We start from the raw sequence: 17,490 nt of genomic DNA, 5'->3' as shown, positions 1-17,490 counted from the left end.
TGGTATCTCTCACTGGAGTGCAGTATTAGCAGATCTCAGACAGGGCTAGACAAAGTGTCCATATGTGCCTTAGAGGTACGTATAGAAGAGATACAGGCCAGAAGTAGCTGCAAGGAGTAAAACTGATTCCCAGTGTCCAGCTGCAATGGATTCTCACCAAGGAATTTGGCTCCATATATCTACTGAGAAAAACAAATTCCAAAGAAATGCATCCTTCTGCACCCACAAGAACCCCAATGTGTGGAGAAATAATTTTATGCAGCACTGTAGCAAGGCTAACTCTGGGGTGAAATGCAGCAGTTAAGCAGTACACAGCAGAACACCATGCAACTACTGCTTCAGGGCAGGGTATGAATACAGCTGAAGCACACCATTTAAACTGTACTGAAATTACTCTCAGTGTTATCTTGCTGCCTATAAAGGCTAGTAGTATGCTCTGTCAACAGCCATGGATTTTGAATCATCAGGGCAGTTTATATTACTACAAAACTAATTTATTTGGAATATCTTCCCTTCTACTTTCTGAGATAACCAGGACCATGTATATTTTTCCTTTGAAAAACAGCTGTCAAAGAGCTTGTGAAGAAATCTCTCCCCTCCTCTTGCGACCAGATGTAGGAAAGCTATGCTCCACCTTGAAGCATCACAACTGGAGGTAGAGCCAACCACATCTTTTTCCCTAACTGGACTGCAGATCTTAGTATCCAAGTCTGGGGCAGGCAGAAGTTTCCACGTACCAGTCCTTATTTGAAAGAGATGCTCTTTCCCTGAAAAAACTGTCACTAGGATGTGTACAGAAAGCAAGGCCCAAAGCCTGTTCGTGGGCCAAGCTGAGGAAATGTGAATGACTAATGTCAAGGCATCCTGTTCAGCTCTTTCACAGCTTGTCTCTGTGCATCTTATCTAAGACTAGAAAGAAATGCTGATAGTCTGCCATTACTGAGAAGATGTGTGTGTGTGATGATTACACTACAAGAAGTGTTTAAGAACAGCTCAGCCTTGTCAAAATAATACCCTGTAACAGCTGCCACATCCCAGAGGGGTTACATCTCCCGACTCCCCAAGTCATGCATGACTTCTGTAGATCAGTGTTTCCAACAGCTATGCTCATGGACAGGCATTGTCTTTCATCTCTACGGACAAGCCAACACCTCTGTCATTTCCTATTCACCATGAGGTGCTCTGCCCTGCAAAGAAGGTTGTGCTGACTGGGGGACTGAGCTTTTGAGAAATCTCACTGCTTTTAAATTTTGGCTATGGGAAACAGAGGACTGGAAAGATATCTGAGGTGTTTTAGGGTGGGGGGAAGAGCGAAAAAGAGGTGGTGGTGGTCTGGACGTGGGAATCACCATCCTGTGGTACCAGGGAGAGTGATCTTTGCAAGATGTTTGACACGCTCAGCTCTGTTTTACGCTTCTCACATCCACATTGCACACGAGGTATTGTATTATTAGATGCACCCCCGATGTTATGCATTAATTTCCAAAGCAGACTCATTCACATACACATAACACATCCACCCACATGCAGCAATGCTTAGACAGACACAAAGCCATCCAGCAGCCAATTATTTGGGGTGGGAACAGCTTGCATTAGCTCATGATGAAGCTTAGCCTTAATTCTACTGAGCTAGAGAGGCTGGGAGCTGTGCATTGCTCTCCCGACTGCGGATCTCAGAGCAGGGCAGATGATGTCAAGGCAAATCTTTTTTTGTCTGCAGTGCAGATTTTGCTGTGTGAATTTACCTACAGATGAGGCTTCCAGAACCCCTGTTCAAAAACAGGAGCCCTAGGCCATACCCACATCTGCCGCAGTTAGCCTAAATTCTTGTTTGTGCTGCAAAAGGAGCACACAAGCAGCAGAGCTGCCCTTGTTTGGAAGTCTGTGCTTTGGCCCAACTTTTGATCAATGTATGTAAGACAACAAGAAGCCAGAGGGATTCACCCCATTTGGGTGATGGAACAGGAGCAGATGAGAGAGAAGTGCCTGTGGTGCAATGAGACAGCAGACGAGCCCAGTCATAATGGGAATACACTGAGAGAAGCTCTGAGCAATGTAACTTTACATGGTGCTTTGCAAAACTGAGGACCAGAAACTTTCCAAATGCAGTCAGGGTTGACCCAACAGTCATTGCCAAATCTGGGGTTTGATTTAAGTATGTCTTAAACTGTGTAAAGTATGTTCCCAACTGTGGAACAAGCCTAGCTGCTCTCTAACCATAGCACACACACAGTACCACCTTAACCACGGCTGGCATGATCTGTTTGCACTAAAAGCCATGGGTCCACAACAGATTATCCAAAAGCCTCAACAGCCGGAGAGCTTAGAGGATGTTTTCTGAAGCTACCACACCACAGAAAAGGACAGACATCTTGCCAGCTCCTGTGCCAGACCTTTTATTCACGAATGTTTACTGCAGTCAAGAAGTCGCATATCCCTGAAGAAAAGCGTAGCACACTTTGCAGTACACATGACCAGTGAGGAAAAGATGGAACATTTTCTTTTTAGAGCATCTCCAAACCCCATCCAGGGGCTGCACAATTCTCATTTACAGACACAAAAGGTAAAATTCATCTTGTCTCCCTCCCTGTGCAGGCTTTTTTCCTATCTTTTTCCAGCCTAGTTCTAAATGTACCACACAATATAGCACCATCCATGGAACTGTATAGGTGTTGGTAACCAGTTTCCTTATTAAGACAAAGGAACCAGTTATTCAGAAATGATCTAACAGTACATGAGTCTACTCATTTTTGTGGTCCTAACAAAAGATGGTCAAGAAATGTAACCAAATCTACAGCAGTACACAGGAAAGGATAATCATAAAGAAAGTCTCATGAAACTACCTTGTAGATATTAATCACACCCTTGCTGACATCTACTCTGGCATCTTCTGTTAGGTTAAAATATTTTAGAGTTCTAAAGCATCTTCCATGGCCCCTGGCAGTACCATCACCCCTTTTTCAAAATTAGAGAAATCAAGGGCCAGAGTATTCTGTTCAGGATGGCTCGTAGGGTCAAAACCAGACACCTGACCTGCCTTCCAGTTTGTCTTCTGCCCATTATCCATTGCTTATGATTCAAAGTGTACCTACAGTTAAATGACCATGGGAGAATGATACAAATGGTTGGTACAGGCATCAAGGAGAACAGACCACGATCTGTAGTCTAGACTGGTCCTTTCCCCTGCCCTCCCCACAATTCACAGAAAACCAGGGACGGAAAAAAATATTCCTTTTGTTATTAATAGAAGTGTAACTTGTGCACGCATTAGTGCTTTAAAGCAAAGGGGAAAAGATCAAGCATCAAGAATTTGTGCTTAATGAAAGCAGGTTTGCTATTGTTAAAAAAGCTGCATGGAGTCAGTCATCATTATCATTTCTGTTATCATTTTGACTGTTGGGAAAGCAAGTCCAAACCCTGACGCTGCCAGGAATTGTCACCTTTGCATTAGGCATAGTGAAGCAATGCAACTTCTGCTTCTCTGCAGAGAGCCAAGATGCCACTGCGCTCGCTCAGCCCACACCCCTGTGCTCTGCACCATCCCTCCAGCCTAGTCACAGAGGTGGACAGAGGTGAGACACACACGCAGAGCAAGGCTGGATAATTAGGGGCCTCTGCTTCCTCCCGTCCCCCGGAGAGAGCACATACGCACGCGTGCACACAACTCCTTTGCAGATGAGATATTGCACTGGGTAACAATGATGTTAGCGCTGTGATGAGTTAGCACCTTGCCCTGAAATCGTGTGTGAAGCAACGGCTGGGAGGAAGGGACTTATTAATGTGGAGTCCCCGAGTCTTTGGAATGCAGCTGTTATCTCCCTCAGAAGCACCGGAGCACTGATAACTTTGCAAGACGTTTCTTTCCCACACCCAGGCAAATCCAAATGCACTTCACTAGGTTTTCCATGCCCAAAACATGCAGAGGGTGGAACTGAGCATCAGACTGTAACAGCACTCAGCAGCTCTGACCAGAAAAAAATTAATCCCATCAGAGTTCCTCTGCATACAGTCTCATTGGAGCTGTGTACAGGGATGAGGAGTTAGTTACTCAGTGTACAACTACTCATTTCCTGGCAGTCACAAGAACCCTGAGCACAGCTGTGAAAAGAAAAAAAGCAGGAGTTATAGATCCTACGCTAGAGTCAGGTGGCAACCTGCAGCACCTCTCCAGCCTCTAAGCTCTTTAACAATAGATGCATAAACACAGACAACCTCTCCATCCAAAGAGGCAGAGATTTAAATCCTTAATTAGCACATTTGGACCAGTCACCACAAATGAGATTAGCTTTTGCGCATTGCTGGGGCAGCAGTTGTGCCCCTATAATATAGTCCAAGTGGTGGGCCCTCAAGCCGACCTTGGAATTCCCCTTTGGATGCTCATCTGCTTTGCTCTCACCGGCACTGTCGTCCCCTGCTGCATGCAGCATCTCTTCAAGAGTTAACAGGCTGGTTTTACTACAGTCTGGTGCTAATACTAGGCACGAGATGACCATATTTGAGATCAGCCACTGTGAATATACTGCATGGAATGAATAATCTAAATTTGTAAAGGGACTTCCCAGGTAGTAAACCATTCAACACGGAAAAGGGGCAGAGAAAGGTCTCTATAATAGCACCTTGTTAGCCCAGCATGCATCTGCTCTGTCTTCTGTGTTTCTGGAGTCCTAACTTCTTTGTCTGCTGACAAACCCCTGGTTTTTAGTGCTGTCAGCACTGCAGAGCTGTAGAGCTGCACAGAGCCAAGCCGCGTTCTCATCTGCCTTGTGCTTCACCAAAAAAACCTGCCCACTTAAGCAAGGATACCTGAGCAGTTCTTACTGTTTGTCATATATAAAGCAGCTTTGATTTGGAGACCCCAGGATGAACTTGCAGTGCCGCTTGGTCAAGAAACCTTGTCCTGACTTGTAGGCTGAAAAGTGACTGTTTTACAACCATCTTACTAAGAAATGCTCAGATAATGTGGGAATGAGCACTGTATTGCTGCTAGAGGAAGAGGTTATCTAAATGTTTTGGAACAGAACTCAAATCAACCCTATTCACCATAATAACTCTGACTCTTCTGTAGCATAGAGCAAGTAAATCTCATTAAGTTATAGATGACTGGACACCAAAAAGGTAATGATGTCACCAGCCAGGTGCTGCCTGATTTGAAAGATGGCTGTGGATACTACACCTGCATCAGCAGTCACAGGAACGTATGTGGGACACTAAGACCCCATTAAGGAGAAGAAGAGGACATAGGTCTCTCCACATGGACATAAACCCAAGCTCTATTACAAACCAAGGAAGGGATAGAAGAGGTGGTGATTTTCTTAAATTCTTCCTCGTGGCCTTCAGCTCTGGAAATAGCCTCACCCCTCCGCATGCTGGAACAGCCTGGACCTTGTTCAGCCATAGACCTCATGGCATCAACATTAAGGGTGAAATTTTAGGCTCTCACTAGCTACTTCCCGACGGACTGGCCTCCCCTTTACACCCATCAGTGGAAATGGGTATTTTTTAAGTTCTCAAAGACAGAAAAGAGTTGGCACCTTTCTTTTTGAGTGACATTCACCTGTAGGTAAATTGATTTAATAGCTTGTTAGAGTGCCAATTAGAACCAACAATAACTCAATTGACCTATAACTGCCTTGGCACCAACACAGCTTTCAAAAATAAGAGAAAGGAAGAAATCTATGCTCTGGCAGAGATGAGAGCTCAGATAGTTGGTTTCAAGAGCAAACGGAGGGATTCGTGGGCTTGCCAATGAGATGCTCACAGCACATCAGACACAAAGACAAATTTCAATGGTTTCAAGCTACAATGACATTATGTTATCTCCAAACAAAGATCACTCTTTTATCTGTATTATAAATGGATTTCAGTGCAGCAGCAATGACTCCACAGCAGAAAAACCTGAGTGCAACAGAAAGCACTAGCACAGTTACCTAACCAAAGTAACACTGTACGGAAAACTTACGTTTACCTGCTTCTAAGAGTACTGAAAAGTCCTGTGCTGCTTCTGTGTGTGCTTACCAATAAACACCTTTAGAAAACACATTTTTCCGTCAAATAAAACTGGTTTCACTCAAATGCAGTGGAGACTGTGCTTCTATACAATTTCTTCATTTTAAAAGCTTAGTTCCAATGATTGAGATATTTCAAGGTTAAAAAATAAAAAATGAGTAGAGTTTGTTTGAACATTGCTGGGCTGGTAGTGTCCAAGGATGGAAAGAGGGATAATGTGTAAGGGTTTTAAATTACTAAGCAAAATGATCCATTCTTAAATCAGGAAGGAAAGCAGGGACTGCGAAAACTGAGATTGTTTGAAGAGTCAGAGGGACGATAGCAACTAAGAATATACAGGAGAGAAAACTAATCTGGGGAGACCCACCCAGAAAAAAAACCTGAAAGATAAGGATGGAGACGGGCAAGGGAGAGAACTGGACTGAGAAAGGTGCCAAGCACAAGACAAGGCAACTGGAACATGGGGCACAGGGGAGAGGAAAGGCATTACTAAAAACTAAGGTGGAAAACAGCGATCAGACGAAAAGCTGGGTATTGGGACCTAGGACTGGCTGGACAAAAACCTGCCATGGGAAGCCTAGAAAATGGAGGTGGGACTGGTGGGATAAGAAACACAAGCTTGAAGTGAGGGATGGGGAAAACAGCAGGTTGGAGAGAGTGGAGCAGAAGGCCTCATGCTTAGGTACCGGGGAGAGAACAAGCAGAGAGTTTGTAATAAGGAGAGTGTATCCCTTCAAAGCCCAGAAAGTAACCCAAAGAATCTGGTGCATCATCATTCTTTTGCTTTAAGTATGGCCATTGCTTAATTCAGAGCAGAGAGCAGTGCAGCATATCCTCAAAAAGATCCATACCTGCTAATGAACCCAGAGATATTATGATGAGGATGGGGATTGATTTTTTTTTTAAAAACCTTAACAACTGTACAAAAACGCTGTATTAAAAATTAGACTGCAAAGTCAAAAGCTCAGGTTATGAAATAGGAGAACAGAGATTAGCTGTATGTACTATGTTACAGTCATTACATGAGTCAAAACAGTTCATCCCATAGAACTCATGCTTCCCTCAAGATGAGAGGAAGGGCTTGAGGCAGACGTGTGCAGGAGAAAGATTTTTCTATAGGAGCTCTGGAAAATTTGCAATAAAAGAGATAAGGAACTGCAGAATGAGATGTGATGGCTAGGGCAGATGAGTGGTGCCCTGAAGATTCCGTCTCTGCCAAAAAGTTCATGCAGAGCTGTTAGGCAAATCGCTCAATCCAAAACTGTAATTAGAATCGTATTCTTAGGTGATGATTAAAGAGAACACCATTGACATTGTTTACATCTCTTTTTTTTTTTTTTTTTTTTGCTATAACAACAGATAAACTAACAAACATCAGAGGCTTGGGAAGAGGGTGGGTGGGATCAGCATGCCTACTTCTCAGTCTGGCTGCTCACCAAACTAGCCTAAGAAATGGTCCAAATCAGAATGCCCCAATCCTCTTTAAGCACCCATTACTCTTAAAACAGGTAGTCATTACCTCCATGCCCTTGTCTTCTGGGTCATGGCAATGTCTGATTCCTTACTAAGCATCCACAGAGGCAGAGCTCTGAATGTAAGGTATGCGGTGTAATGCTACGTACTCTGCAAAATAGGTCCTCAAATTGACTACACCAAGTTAATGAAAGTTTTTGATCTTAATCTCTATGACTCTCTGCCACCTCACTATAAACTGGGGATGACAGTACCAGTTTTGTAGCCAAGGTGTCAGGAAGAGAAAAAAACATTTATTGCTATTATAGTTGAGTATTTTGTGAGTGCCAAAGAAAAAAAGAAAAGCCATGAGAAAATTAACCTGTTTTTTTCAGAATAGGATCTGAATAAGATGAAATAAATATGGTATGCTATCTTACAAGGAGAGATGGAGAAAATGTTAAAGCTTTTCACAAAGCAGCCACTCCTGTGCACACTGAACGAGGCATGGGCTTCTGTGGAAGAGATAATGTGTTCACCCATTGGCAGAGATTTGTACGAAGGGCCAAGTTTGTGCAGGAAATCTTAATCATGGCACTTCCTTAAATCTCAATGCTTGCGTTAGTATTTATTTACACTCTTTCATCTCATTTTCTGCACATGAACACACATGAAAATACCATAATATTATGAGTATAGTCTTAAAACAGATTATGGTGATACATTGAGGTGTTTCATTTACTGAGGCCTTCCTGTTTTCAAACGCTGCCTTTTGTAGCATCCGAACATGTCTCACACAAAAAACTATACTGCCACATTGATTATCTAGCCTGGGATTTTTTATCCTCCACCTCATGACATGTGAACCAGGGCATGAAGCATGTGATGACTTACCTATGGACATGGGAAGTATGGCTGCACTAGTTTGGTCCCCTCGGTTCATGGGCACAAAATCATATTTCTTCTCCTGCAGCCTGATTCACAGTCCACCAAAGGCAACAGAAGCCCAATCCATGCTGTTTAGCAGGATTTGAATTATCTCTCATATTATTCCTGTTTGGATCCCCTCATTCTGCTCCAGCCCTGGGAATTGGCAGGAAAGTTGTCTGCAGTAAAGACAGCAAGAGCTGACTTGAGGAAAGCATCTCCCCTTCCTCAGCTAGCAGTGTCCCCACACTATTTTGAGGCAAGTGCCATCTGCACGAACAAGAAAAGAAGCTAGCCAAGTCTATGAGCTGCCTACCAATAAACCTGGGCCTGATTTGCACTTTGTGTTTGCTTCTTAATGACAGGCACAGGTTCTGCTACTAACAACGCAACTGTTTCCCCGACCTTTCCCTCTAAGCAGAGGTTTCCCTGAACTAGAATTTCAATTTGCTGTACAGAAGGCTCACACAATGGGTAGCTTTCATTTTACTTTGCTATGAGCAGTGGGCAAGTCACAAGATCAGAGTTTGCCATTGTAGGCAGCTTCTGAATGTGGATAGGCATGAAGCGAGGCCAGCACAAGAAGCAGCATTCTGGGCAGCAGGTAAAGAAAAGGGCATTATTGTCTGAGAGCAGGGAGAGCAACACCCACCTAAGTGAACTGCTAAAATCAGTGAGCAGTGCTGTATGCTTCACAAATTGTTCATCCTTCTGAAAAATAGGGAAAAGCTTACGAATGGAAACAGTCTCCCCAGACACAGTGCTATTGGGTTCAGTATTTAGTACTATGATTAGTAATCCCTACTGGCTCCTCACGACAAGGCTGTCTGAACGACACTGCTTAGAGGTCTGGAGCAGCACGAAGGGTTTTGTTCTTCAGGAATTTCCCTACCTTATACATCGCACCTGAGCATCTATTTCTTTTGGTGCCACAGAAATCTCCCCAGCTTCCCAAGCAGAGAGCAGGCTCTGGCAGAGGAAGCAAATGGGGGGGGGAAGGATCTGTTTGCAGACACATATTACAAGTAAGGGAGAATAGTGGAAAGCAAAATTCCAAAATCTGAAGTTGGGACTGAGTGGAATATTTTCCACTGTTTTCAGGAAGGCAGCAGTTTCTCTTTTCTGTGAAGAAGTTAATAGATTACTGGGCAGTGAATAATGTGCAGTTCTATTTACATCCACTGCTTGGACTATTTTGGTCCTTCAGATAGTGTATCTGTTCTCAGGCCTTTCTAAAAGCAGCATGCTACACTTTTTTGCAAGCAATTCTGGATAGCAGCTACAACCGATATGCTTCAGTTAGCTACAAACTAGATAGATCATTGTTTGTCTGGAATTTTTTTATTAAACCAATCGTACTGGATCAGTGCTTCCTCTAAGCAATAAAATACAATTCTATCTACCTAGTGAAAAAGCTCTCAAAGTCGCAGATAAATCTTGATCTCAGAAATCAGTTTAGCTCTGCACCGATGTACGGTCAACCACAGATGCAAAAAAACTCAAGCCACTAGCACATACATCTGCACATCAGAATAGGAGCTAGTATTCTTATTTTCATTAGAAACTGCTAAGACACCCTTTAAGTGCTTCTAGAACTAGTCCACTGCATTAGTCATGAGTACTCAGGGGCATCGAGTTTGGTTTTTAAAAAGGTCATTTGGTGTCTCTTCCCCTCACAATGGACTAAAAGCAGAAATCAACAGAGCCTTAATCTATATTAATTTGCTTTACTCTTGGAAGGTCATAGATTTGTCGCTGGAATTAGCCGTATTAGATGCTAAAACGATAATTTAATGAGACTATGATGAAAGCCTCTGTTCTATTCGAAAACAGGAATTCCTCTCACATTGTGCAAAGGAGAAGAAACTCTATGAAGTCAGAGGAATTACACCAATGTCATTTCACAGCAGAATTAATCTCCAGTAAATGGGGCTGGAGTGTTCCATTCAAAAGTTCACATCTCGAGCTGTGCTGTGATAGGAGTCATGAGGTTCGGAGCTCTACCAAAATGCCTGGAGATGCACCTCACTCTCAGAGGTGAAACTGGTTTCTCCAATAAAAACCAGAAAAAAAGATCTGGGTCTAAATATTTAAATATTAACTTGAAACTTGTACACCAAATGCTACCGCACAGCTTTGGTAACAGCAAAGTGCATGATAACAGAGGCTCATGCCTCTTACAAGATCCTAACGCTCCAGAATCTGCACCCATCTATAAGAAGGAGCAATCACGCATTGCACTGCGTAATTTGCAAAGCAGAAAATAGAGTCCTTTGGGGCAAGGATATAGCTCTTGCAAATATTTTGATAATATCTGCTCTTTGGTGCAGTCTGCTGTATTTCAGAGGTGAAAAACTGTTATGCACATTCATGTGAGGTGTTTCCAAGAGAGTTGCTTTAGGAGCATTCAGAGGAGGGAATACAAAACCCAAAGAGAATCCAGGAAAGCTCCCATTCTTCTCCTTGAAGGCAGCCATTGTTCATAGGTCATTTTTCATGGAAGCCCACGCATTTTCTCTAAGTGGCAGTCATATTCAAACAGATACGCTGCAAGTGCCCTAGAAACAGAAGTGAACAAAGTTCCCCAGAAAATATACATACTGACCATACAGTAGTGCCTCCAACTCCTCTGGCCTCTTCAGATGCCTCCCTGTACAATCAATACCGCTGCCCCATCTGATGCTGATATACAATAGTAGGGGGAAAGCACTTACTTGTGTGCTAGAATTCTGGTATCAATTTAGAAGAAAGACAAAGCGGTAAGATCTCAGCCTACCTGGAATCTGACCCCAAGCAGAGAGTGTCTCACACCAGGGTACAGATACCCAACGCACTGTGCTTTCTTTGCACAAATGCAAAGCTATGCCAGGGGAGTATTTTATTATTAATACTAACGAGTCATAAGTGCATTCATATGTATATCTGCATACATACGAGCATCTGAGTGTTAGCAGACTCGGTACGATCGTCTGGCTTGGGGGAGTCTAACTTGCCTGCGTATTTCACTCCTTTGTGTAAGGCTAGGAGTGGCCCTAAAGCAAAGTGCCTCAGAAATAAAAACTTACCTCATAATTTACTGTGCAGTTTTAAGGAATAAGCACTGGTTCACTAGGAACCTTAAAAAAATAAACTCAGGACCGTCTCACCTTGGGCAAGGTGGTTACCTCAGCTAGTGCTACAATCCTTTTACCAAAGTTTGCCAGTCTGACTACATTTTCAGCATAGAACCAAAGATGGAAGGGAATAAATCCACTATACAGATACATAAAAGATACGCAAACTGAATGCTTCTGTTGCACAAATCCAAATACAATCCAGAGACTAAATCCAAAACACCTTGGGGATGCGATACACAAAGAACACCTTGCTAGAATAACCCAAGAAAGCACGGTAGTTAGTTTTTAACTCCAGACTTGTGGCAAATAATACAAAGATTTATAGTCAAGAGTATGAAATTGGTTTTTTTTCTTTTTAAAGCTAATCACTCTCACATTACACTGTGTTTTTGAGGTGTTACTTGATCACTCACAACTGGCAGGCAATTTTATACTCTTTCCAATCTGGGTTTGAATAAGATTCTACTTGCAAGGAGTATGTAACATGATGGAAACCCTCATATGCTCAGTCAGCTGTGTGCTTGGGACACCTGAATGCCCTGAATTTAAATGACAGTGCAGTCTTCCAATTCACATAGCCTTCTAATAACATTTATTAATCCAAGCAAATATCAAGGAATCTGTTCAGTGCCAGTGCTGAATCTGCTCAGCATGTGGGCTGCTTGCTAAATCCCTAAAAGGTAGTGTCCAGAGGTTTCTGCCGTTTCTGTCTTTGGGCACCCAAATCCACCCTGGAACTTCTTCCTGCAATTATCCTGCTAAATGTATTTTAGGGAATAATGCAAGGTTTCTTGAAGAGTCCAATAATACAATAAAATCATGTGGTTTGATAGATCTGTGTTTGAATAATGTTCTTCTACTGTGTGCTTTTAAATGTGAGATGTAAGCCAGTTGTAATTAAAGTTGAAGCAATAAAGCTTAGCCATTGATTGCACTAACTGATTAATTATTGATTGCAGTACTTTACATACATATTGCAGAGGACAATTCACCTGTGCATAGATAATACTTTACTCGGAAATACCCAAACGCAACTCCTCTGCTACACAGAGCTATATACAAAAATCGGCTCTAGGGTTTACAAGTTAATTTCCTTATTAACCTTCATGGAAACATTGCTGTCTGAGGGAAAGCAAGCCTGTACTTTCATAAAGACAATGTTAACTATGCCCTATCCAAATTCATTTTGGAAATAAGGATTTAGAGATGCAAAAGAGAAAATCTTTTTCTGTAAGACTCTGAAGGTGTTCAGTTCCTCCTTAATGAATGCTGCTATACCCTGCACATACCAATTCCCGACAAGTGATGCTGCAGTAAGAAGCCCTACAGAACAGCAACAGTAGCAACACCCTTCCCTAACTCTTGGGGAAGGAGAAGGGAGAGAGGACTTTGAGGTATGAAAACGGGATCTGAAACGTTAATCAGGCAGACCATACATTCTGAACTGGAGATGTAAGACTAGTGAAGCAGCAGCCACCACGCTTTTAGTCTAGAGTTGTGCATCAGGTGGGAACGTCTTTCCCCATTTACACTGAACTTATGGAAAGCCCTTATAAAAAGCCAAAGAGAAAGATGTTTGTTGGCCTAAAAACACGCTTTATAATTAATAATAGTGTGGGGACACTAAAATTAAGCTTAAATATAACTGAAACCTGCAGATTGTTTGACTGGAGCAGATCTGAATGCATCCTCCAGCTCCTCTGACTGGGAAATTAGCAAGGAAAGTTATGTCTGGGTGTGTGCTCTGTGTGGAAAGGTCTGAGCTGGACAAGGTAGGGGAAGGGTTAGGCCGGCTAGTTTTGAGTAAGCCAGGAGGGGGGGATTGTACCTGAAGTCGCTGTAGGGATGGATGATCCAGAACCCGGCAGACTTAACCCTTTCCTGCTCCCTCTCCACGGCCTTCTGGCTGCCAAACATCCTCAAGGAGAATTTGTTGACCCCTGGCTGGAGCATGGCCCCGAACTGCCTCTGCATGAAACCAGCCTGGCCCAGCCTCTGCTCCTCATCTGGGGTGATCTGGTCGCACCCTCCACCTCCTTCCACTTTGATGGAGGTAGAGGAGCAAGCCCGGGGCGGCTGCTGCTGGGGCTCCGGGGGGGATGCTGGTGGTGGGGGTGCTGGCAGTCCCCGGTCCAGCTCCCCACTGCCAGGGGGGCTCTTGTCCTCACTGGGGGAGGCCGGCTCCCCTTCTCCACCGATCAGTCTCTTCTCCTCGGCTGCGTCGTGGAGGTGCCTGCTGGTCAGGGAGGACAGGCTCCCTTTGAAGCGGCGGCAGTCCCCGTTGGTGCTGGTCTTGGCGCCCTTGCTGCCCGCCTCCGTCTCCAGGAGGCCGGGGTCTCCCCCTCTGCCGGGGTCTCCCCCGAGGGCGCGTGTGCTCCCAGCAGAGGGAGAAGGCAGTGGCTTCAGCCTGATGCTTTTCCTCCGGGTGTCCTTGTCGCTGTCTTCCTCCTCATCCATGATCGACGCCTTGGGTCCTATCTGCTGGGGCAGGCTGTAGAGCCTCTTGCGCATGGAGGGGGGCAGCTTGTCCATGGCCGCTGCTGCTGCTGCTGCTGCTGCTCAGTTAGAGGAGGAGATCCCCTCTGCTCTGCCCAAGGCAGGGAACTGTCGCTGCCCCCAGGCCCCTGCCCCCAGCTCAAGGGGCAGGAAGGACCAGAGACTGGCGTGTCATCTCCTTACCAGACTGTGGCATCCACAGGCTCCGCATCAAAACACAGACTCTGCATCCAGAAGAGAAGGAGAAAAAAAAAAAAAAAAAGAGGGAAGGCAAAAAAGCCCGCTTCCTCCTCCGTTGTCCTGATTTGGCTACTTGCTGCTTGTCTCCCCTTGGTGAGTGTTACTGCAATCCCTGTCTGCTCAGGTCCAGAGCACTGGGCAAGAAGTCTAGAGGAGAGCCACACACTTCTGGCTGGAAGGCGAGGGAGGGCGGCAGCGGCGGCAGCAGCCGCCTTGCCATGTTGGCTTCGAGATGCAAATGTGCTGTGTCTCCCGGCGGGCAGACATCATCCGGAAAGCGAAGCTCAAGCCCGGGTGCCTCAAACTCCTCAACCTGCCGGCCAGTAACACAATGAACTGCAACCTGCAGCAGCCACTGCTTGCTTACATCACTGTCATCACTTATTCCTCATGCAGCCCCTGCTCCTGGGAATATTCATGAAGCCATCCCATTCTATTGGGTTGCCATAGGAGCGACTACTGCACACAGGCTCTGCCTACCTGAGCCAGCACCCGGGCTTCTTAAAAGGGCAACGCCCGGCTGCCAAGGGTGTGTGTGGCTGAACGGGCGCCGCAACGCTGCTGCTGCCGCTGCTGGGTTGCAAGGACCGCGTTGTCCTGGCGCTGCAGAACTCCTGCCGCCGAGCGAAAGTCACCCGCGGCTCAGCTTTAGCCCACAGTGCCAGGCTTAATGCCAGCCTTAGTTTAACGGCAAAAACTACCAGGCGGCCGTGAATTTAAAATTAGCAGCCTCATAAAGATTTGAAAAAAAAAAAGGGGGGGGGAGCAAGAAGATTCCTTTTTCTCTTAGATGCTGACGATCCTTTCTCCTTCTGGAGTTGTGGCTGCTTTGTTGCAGGTTTCCTTGTGAAGACACAGCGGGGTTTGTGCTAAGGGGCAAATCCAAATCTAAAGCAATTCACCTTGAAAATCTCACTTGCATGCAAAGCAGGGGCTTGCGGACTGCCTGTCTTTTCTAGCAGAAGTTTGCCTGCTGGGAAACAGGTTGTGCTTTGTACCTGTCTGCAAACCACCGAAGGTTTGCAAGGTTTCTTTTTCCTTTGCTGACATGCAAAACGTTACTATTTCTCCCCTGCGGCGCTGGATTTGTAGAAGTCATTAAAAAAAAAAAACAAAAACAAAACCAAAAAAAGGCAAGCTGCCTCTCAAAGAGCTCCCCTACTGGAATGAGGGAGGCTGGGCTTGGGTGGCAAAGAGGGAGTGTGTGGGATGCGTGGGCTCTCCCTACGATGCAGGGAAACCCACTTCCCAGTGGGCACCTGAGTCAGCACTTTCTGCGGCTCACCTTCGACTAGCGTGTCTCCCGGGAGGTTGGTCCAGGGAAAAAACAGCTCCGGATGGGAATCTTTCTTCCTTTCACTGCTGGCTACAATACACCTACTGTAACAGAGGCCAAAGCAGTGGGGAAAAAAGGCTAAAATTGCCCTACCTTTTTTTCTTTGAGAGGTTTTTTTTTTGAGAAAAGGAGGAAAAGAGGTGGCAATCAGTCCAGCCCTGTGCTTCTTTGGGAATGGCTGTTTATTCTGTTACGTTTAAGAAGCAATTAGATTGATAAACTAGTTACTAGTGCCTTTGAAACCAGTGGAGTTAAATTAGGAATCTGTTTAGCCATATGAGAGACTGCACATATTTTTGCATAGATTCCAATATCTGAGGCTTTCTAGAATGTTTACTGTTTTTAACATTTAAAAACATACCTCCTAGGAGAAGGAAACAACATAAACTGCACAGACAGGCAGGGAGGCTAAACACGGGCAAGGAAACTGCAAGCAGTGAGGAAATCCTCACCCGATCTCTGTGCTTCTGCTTTCATAAGCAAATATCCACCTTTTCCCTTCCAGGAGACACCTGCCACTCTCCTAAGGTAACTCTGTCATTTAAAGCTGCAGGATGTTACTTAAGCTCTTACTTCAAGGAAATGCAGCCATCAGCAGTGACTTCATCATACACACAGACAGCACATGCTTCCTCATCTTTGTTTGCCTGCTCTCTTGCTCTCTTAAATCCTTCCTCCGAAGCATTCACCTGCTCCTCTTCTCCTCCCACCTCCTGGCACAAGCTAGACTGGTTATGACTCATTTGAAATACTCTACAGTGAAGCTACCCAGTGCAAATATTATTGAATATTATTGTTTTCCTCACAATTTCTGGTATAATAAGCTTTTCTGGGGCAATAAATCCCAATGTTCAAATGTTTCTGTAGATTAGATGTGAACTAAGCCAGTGATAGCATTAAAGGTCTTTTTCCTCTTCTCGCCTCCTCCAGACACTAGGGATGCTGAGGTGTAAGCACTTCTGTGCCTAAGCTGCAATCAACTGCCTTCCAAAAGGATGTGTTTTGATTAATGAGGTGCATAACATCTGAAACCGATGCAGCTGCTTAAACACAGTCCCTAATGTTCCCAGAGAATGACAGAGCAATAAAGGACGTGCTCAAGGAATCGAGCTGTTCGTCCTCTTTCAGCGACAGGTATTCTAGCCAGCTCTCGGAAAATACCCACACTCTTTCTTTCCTGGCCTTTCTGGGATTATTCTCTGAGTGTTGCCTCATTTGATGACACAAATAAGATTCTCGTACAGCCCTGAAGTGGGGAAAGAACACAACAGAGCACGCAAGCAGCAGAATGCTCCTTTATCACTTCTGCAGCTAGGAAAGAAATTACCAGGTGCAAAGACTGAGTCAGGCTGACTGGCACACTGCTGCACAATTACAGAAGCATGCCCAGAATTCTGGCTAGCACTTACCAGCCGCCAGTGTCCAGTCTATATACGATGCATATGATTCCTCAGATACAGAGAAGTTTTTAAGGGTTTTTGGGGGGATCACGTTTGTTCCCTTTACATCTATTGATAAAGAATTAAGCTTCACTTCAGTATCACACCTGTTTTGAAGCAATTTTTCAAGCACATCATTTTAGCAAATACTATAGTCCCACTTTGAAAAAAAAATGCTTAAGCTGAAATAAGAACCTAAGCGCTGTATTGAATCTAGCCCTTGTTTAGCAGATAGCCCAAAGCAGGTAGCCCAAAGTGTTAAAAACCAGAAGGTGCATTCTTGTGTAGCTCTGTCTCCAAGCGTGGGTTCCTAAACGCTTCTAAAAACTTGGCTCCAGGAATTATAGGTACCAAACTCAGAGGAAGTTTTAAAGTCCTTAAAATGAGAGAGAACTTCAAAGTAATGATATTTTACTTGAGAGCCTTCCAAGAACTAAGTGCAGGAGGCTGGAATTATCCTTGTCTAATGGTATGAAAC

At 44.6% G+C, this 17,490-nt stretch overlaps 1 protein-coding gene across 1 annotated transcript in view; it reads right to left on the bottom strand.

Annotated features, from left to right (window-relative positions):
- Nucleotides 1-15,884, bottom strand: part of HCN4 (hyperpolarization activated cyclic nucleotide gated potassium channel 4) — a 106,647-nt gene extending 90,763 nt beyond the window's left edge. Inside the window, exon 1 of the mRNA XM_082005403.1 lies at nt 13,330-15,884. Coding sequence (XP_081861529.1) covers nt 13,330-14,033 — 704 coding nt within the window. The 5' untranslated portion in view covers nt 14,034-15,884. The remainder of the gene's footprint in view (nt 1-13,329) is intronic.
- Between the last annotated feature and the right edge of the window lie 1,606 nt (nt 15,885-17,490).

The sequence above is a fragment of the Phaethon aethereus genome (assembly GCF_964289735.1).
Source record: "Phaethon aethereus genome assembly, chromosome: 12".
Classification (NCBI taxonomy): domain Eukaryota; kingdom Metazoa; phylum Chordata; class Aves; order Phaethontiformes; family Phaethontidae; genus Phaethon; species Phaethon aethereus.
Note: the sequence above shows the minus strand (reverse complement) of the source record. Positions and strands in the feature narration are given on the sequence as shown.